The sequence below is a fragment of the Mercurialis annua genome, linkage group LG4 (genome assembly GCF_937616625.2).
Source record: "Mercurialis annua linkage group LG4, ddMerAnnu1.2, whole genome shotgun sequence".
Taxonomy (NCBI): Eukaryota; Viridiplantae; Streptophyta; class Magnoliopsida; order Malpighiales; family Euphorbiaceae; genus Mercurialis; species Mercurialis annua.
Window position 1 is genome coordinate 30,697,077 of NC_065573.1, and position 6,205 is coordinate 30,703,281.

At 35.1% G+C, this 6,205-nt stretch overlaps 1 protein-coding gene across 1 annotated transcript; it reads right to left on the reverse strand.

Annotated features, from left to right (window-relative positions):
- Positions 1-599: 599 nt before the first annotated feature.
- On the reverse strand, positions 600-2,798 carry LOC126678563 (subtilisin-like protease). The gene has a single exon (XM_050373458.1). The coding sequence runs from the start codon at positions 2,796-2,798 to the stop codon at positions 600-602; it is 2,199 nt and encodes a 732-aa protein (XP_050229415.1).
- Positions 2,799-6,205: the final 3,407 nt, after the last annotated feature.

The window sequence follows — 6,205 nt, forward strand, 5'->3', positions numbered from 1 at the left end:
ACCACTAGTTGAAACCAAACCAAAACCAAAAACCATACTTTTTTATAATTTGAAACCAAACCAATCCATATTAACCATTTTAACCAAACCAAAATTAATTTCGGATTGGTTTGGATCGGATTAATGGTTTGGTTCGGTTTTTGCTCACCCCTACCACAACGGATACGATACATTTGGCAAAGGTTAAGGTTGAGATTCTTTTAATCAATTTTGCTAGAATTAACTCTTCTTTGATAATTCTACCAAGTTGAGAATTATATAAAAACTCTATGTGTTCTGAGAGTGTTAGGCCAAGTGATAAATAATAGAGTTGGAATTCATCTTTTACAAGCTTATGCTAAATACTACTAATATTCAATTATATTTTGCTTGGCATCGTCTTAATAATCCGATGCGTGATTCTCCAACACCTCCTCTCAAATACAACTGGGTCTTAAATAGTTTTCATTTACTTAATATGGATGAGCAACTCATAAACTCATATACTACTATATTATAAAGTAGTAATAAATAAATCATGTCATCACTCCATACAACCAGAAAAATTTAACGTTGCAACTGTGCGTTAATTATTCATAAATTAAATGTATGTGTGCTTATTATTCAAATGTCACAGCAATTACACTCATGACATTAAGCTCATCAGCAACCCAGTTCAGGTACCCCTCAGCAAAATTTCCACCAACATTTCCACTCTTACTAAAAGTTATACTGTATGTAGCTTTCTGATTCACCCCACTAAAGGAAAGTTTATCAGGTGTCACTGTAACGTTGACACCTTGGGGCGCACGGTACTCAATTTGGTAAACGGAGTTAGAGTTTCCGACATTTGTTACTGTTCTTGTGTAAGTTTTAGGAGTAGACCCTAAAGTGATAGAAAATGTTGGGTAATTCAGTTGAGCTTCAGGTATGCTCGAGACATTCGAGCACTTGACGGTTTGCTGAACTATTAGTCCTACCTCTTTGTCAGAATAGCCAAGTCCACATAAGTAAGGAATATAGTCGTCAGGTTGGATGTCGTAGATAAGACCAGGATTATTTGCTTTTGACGGGTTCACGTGGCCTGCACCGATGTCAAAGACAGTAGATGAAACAAACTCCTGATCAGTAATTGGGCTGTCTCCGAGGTTAACGAGACGAGCAGTGGTCATGATGGCAGATTTTATGGCAGCTGGTGACCATTCTGGATGAGAATTTTTTAGTAGCGCTCCGATGCCACTAAGGTGAGGGCAAGACATTGAGGTTCCAGAAATCATATCATACCGATTAGTAGTATTATCGACAGAAACCGGCCAGGCAGCTAAAATTCTGACTCCTGGGCCTATAATGTCTGGTTTTAGGATTCCTGGACTTGCGGCACTAGGACCTCTTGATGAAAAATCAGCAAGCTGAGGAGCCTCTGGCAAGCCGGTCACAGTTCCCTTGAACAAGATCGTAGCTGTTGGAGATAACGTGGAGTTTATATAGGATTTGATTGCTAAACCTGCAATGTAACTCACATGTGATGCAGGAAGCACATGAAATTCTGCTTCTGTAACATACCCATCATACTCGTCATTCATCAGAATCATAGCAGATCCACCATTGTCTTTCACTTCTTGGCCTTTGTCGACTGATTCAAACGAACCTCCTCTCTCGCACAACACTATTTTGCCTCGGATATCAACATTTTTTAATGATCCTGGATCACAGTATGCAGAAGATTCGGTACGATTAAGTAAAGCGCCAGCGTAAACAAGTGGATAGGAAGAGAAATCAGTTGGCTGGTAAAGGGATTCGCCGTTTAGCTGTGTGTTATTTCCAAGTAAAACCGTGGCTCGTATTGCTCTATCGACAGTACTTGCGCCTACCGTTAAAATCCATGGTGCCTCATTTGATAAAGAACTAGGGTCAGGACCAGAGTTTCCTGCAGAGCAACTCACAAATATCCCTTTCCGAATAGCTGCAAATGCACCTAAGGCTATCACATCCTCGTAAAATGGAAGAGAACCAATTCCGAGGGAAAGCGATAAGACATCGACACCATCCTCCACAGCAGAATCCATTGCAGCTAATATCTCGCTATCACCGGCTGCACCTTCGTTGCCAGAAACTTTGTACATGGCCAAGTGGGCTCGTGGGGCAATGCCAATTGCAGTACCATTTGCGTGGCCAAAGTAATTAGCATTTTCTACGGGACTTCCTGCAGCTGTGCTAGCCGTGTGAGTCCCGTGCATGTACTCGTCCCAAGTGTCATTACTGTCCGTAGCAAAATTTCTGAGACCAATAAGTTTGTTATTGCAGACTGTTACATTGTCACATTTCCCTTTCCACTTTGCTGGAGGTGGAGGCATATTGTCACCTCTAAATGACGGATGATCAGATGCTATCCCACTATCGATAAGTCCAATAATCACTCCTTCTCCGTAATTTGACGAATTCCACAACCCAGAATTCAGCTGCAAGCCCAAAAAGCTAGGTGTATGAGTTGTGTGAAAAGGGACCATCCTCCTAGGACGAGCCAACACGAATCCTTCCTTCTTCGCCATTAACTCTACTTCATCTGCTGTAAGTTTTGCAGCAAACCCTGTAACCACATGGTGGTAAGAATGTTCAAAACGTGCTTCATTTGATGAACTAAAGGAACCATCCGGCAAAAACGACTCGTACCAGCTGTCTAAATCGTTCGAATCGGTGAATTGCTTTCCTTCGGGCTTCTCTAAAAGGACAATGTAAGTCTCCAAGTTTTTTTCTGCCTTCACATTCGCTACGATGAATGCTAGAATTAGCACAACTCCAAGCAATGTTCTGTATTCCATTTCAGAGGATTTCTGCTACTATCTGCAAACTCTATAAATAGTAAAAAAACTGTATGTCTGATACAACGGTGGCCGGCCGGCAATATATTTAAGCTACGATAAGTCTTATGCCACATCTAATGAATCTCTGTATGTTAATGTTTGACATTGCTCTACTGAGTCAGCTGATTTTTCTTTGTTAACTAAAAATTCCTTAACTTTACATATATTCTTAATTCTATACGAGACAAATTTATGCAACTTCCATTACTTTTCTAAGGTGACATTTGATTTTATATCCAAGCTGTTCTCAATAATATAAAATTTATACAAGTTTGAAGTTTCCGTGGGAGTGAAGTTACCAATGCTTAAGGTGAAATTTTGATGAAAGTCAATCCTATGTTTTGTCTCATCTAAATTAATTAACAAATTTTGGAACTTAATGCCACATCTACAGAATAAAAAAGATTCACATTATCAAAGAAGAATGTGCAGGAGATATGGTCAGATTGAACTAAATAGTTAGAATGACATCTAATTGAAGTCTTACACTTTCTCATATTTCAGGTCCAAGAACATTAATTTCCATTTCAAGTGGAACTTAATTTAGCCTGTTTAATTGGATATTAACCATAGGGTTACTGAACGATCAATTTGTTAAGGACTAAGATAACATTTTTACTTTCTTCCTCATCAACTATCGTAGTCATTTTTTGGACGGAAGGGGTTTTGTGACCGGTCACACATACATAACTTATGTAGTTTTGTGACTGTTTTTAAAATTTATAACTTAGGAGATTTTGTGACCGTTTTCAAAATTTTAAAAGTTTTTTGTTAGGGGGGCCTATATTCCGGAGTCATGGATGATTATTAGCTAAAATTTTAAAAAGCACAGAATGTTTAATTTTTAATGTTTAAAATTTTGATAATCGGACTGAAAAAAGAAAAACGTACCCTAAGATCAGAAAAAAATATTTGTTGCAATGTAGTTCCATAGGAACATACATAGTAAGACGTGGAATATTAGCAAAAATCGATATTTTAAGCGCGAAACATGAACGCCAGAATTAATAACATTTAAACATTTTTTTTATCAGAAATAGACTTACTCTAAATTAGTTGATTGCGAGAATTAACGCAAATTAATATATTTTTTAATTTAAAGTAAGCAAACCACGGCTTGAAAAGAATCGGGGGTCGAGTCTCCGACCTCATGCAATGGAAGGACTTGGTCATTAGGTCAAGCTTTCACATGCATAGCCATACAAACTTACTAGCTAAGTTTATTTATTCAGTGGGGTAATTGATTTAGAAGTATCCAAACTAATGTTTTATTGTATTTTGATGATCAAATTTAAATTTATTTTGTTTCAGTAATTAAATGTTTATTTCATTTTAATAAAAAAAATCCAGCCAAAATGATGATGTGGCAGACAAATTTTCCACGTGACAATCTTTTTGTTTATATTTTCATCAAACATTATTATTTATTTATAATTTTAATTTAATTTTTTCCTTCAAATTATACATATATATTAAGTTTTTAGGTTAAAAAAAATACAACTGCCAGAAGAATTTTCTACCGTAATCTAAATAAATTTTAAAAAAATTAAATTTGATAACCAAACTAAAACAAAATAAAATCTTATCACCAAAAGCATGGACTAGGAGTAGGAATGCAGTGCCATGGACCTACAAAAATGAGATAGTTTGAATACCTTCAATATCACTTAGACACTTACTCTATTTTATGTAAAAAAGAAGTTCTGTTTTTTTTTTTGGTAAGCCCATCCGGTTTCCAAGGCTTCGCCCTGACTAATCCGGATCCGACCCGTGTCGCGCACCTGACATGGTGGGTGAGTCTTCCAGTGGAAATTTTCTGCATTCACAAAGACTCGAACCCGAGACCTTATTTAAGCGATACCAAGCCGCTTACCACTTGAATCAACTCACATTGGTAAGTTCTGTCTTCTTTATTTTACTTTAAAATGAAACTTTTCCGCCATGGATTTGGCCTAAAAGGATCTAATTAATTAGATATACTGGCAAAATAATAGTAATTAAGTCTGCTAGTTAGTTCTGTTCAATTATAAAAACTGAAAATCAGTTACTAAATCATATTCAATCAATTTAATAATATTTTCAAATCTATTAAATTGGTAGGATATTCTTTAATTTTATGAATCGGTCAAGTGTCTTTTGACCTTAAAATTTGTTTTGTGAAGTATTAATTAAAATAATAACCCCGTGAGATTAAACGTCCACTTTCATGAGATTTTTTATTTTTCACGAGACTTTCTTTCTTTATAAGTGATGCATGTGCATTGATGAGGATGTTCACACCCGATAACAGAAAAGATCAATTTTGAAGCAGGTTTTAAACGGTTGATATTATAATGAAGTATATTATTCATTGCGTTATTCATTGTTTCTAAGGTATATCACAACATCTAAAGTTACGGAGGCTATAGTGAGATGTTCACAGCAAAAGAAATAATTAATGGATTCATTTCTAGAGAACCTATAGTATTATATCAGATGTTGTTGGCTTATCATTCATCAATTTTTGTTAAGCGAATGTCTAATAAAATGAGACTAAAATATCCATACATTATTTTTAGTGAGGATTACAAACTTATTATGCATTTTTTTTGCACAAATTAATAAACCCATCTTGAGGCCTGTATTTTTATTTTTTTATTTATCTAATCTTTCTCTAAAATTTTGTATTCTTATACTTTATGAGTTTTATTTAAAAGGTCTTTTTTTGGATGGAATCATCACTTGTCTTCAGTTTTTATTACCGTTATCACGTGGGAAAATGATTAAGTGAATTTGAGTCAATGAGTTAAGTTTTTTTATTCAATAGGTCCCTTTACTTTTAAATTTTTATTTATTTGGTCCTTCTTCAAATTCGGCCTTACGCACGTTTTACGGCGAGTGTAGTGCACGCTCTTTAAAAATTCAAAATACATTAAATATAGAAATTAGATAGGCTTAATCACAATAAAATGCCGAACATATGCGTGAGAGGTCAGTTATAGGCAAACGTTTAAAAATCAGCACATATAGCCATTTTTTACTATCTCTGCTTCTTTTATAGCCGCTGATAAATCGAACCGGATTTTATTGACAATAAAATAGCCACGTCATCGTCAACATTAAACTAAAATTATATGTGGCACATTTAAACCAAACCAAACTCGATTAAAAAAAAATCAAATCACATAATAATTAAACCAAAATTGAATTATTATAAAATAATTAATTTTTTTAATATAAAATTATTTAAAAAAGAATTATCTTCTCCTTCAATGGAGAAGACAAATCTGTGCCTTCTCCATTAAAGGAGAAGACTTGCACTGGTCTTCTCCTTCAATGGAGAAGACCACAACTGGATTTCTCCATTGAAGGAGAAGACCCAGCTG

What these genes read in the sequence shown, in the direction of transcription:
- LOC126678563 (XM_050373458.1), bottom strand. Translation starts at nt 2,798, where the DNA reads ATGGAATACAGAACATTGCTTGGAGTTGTGCTAATTCTAGCATTCATC.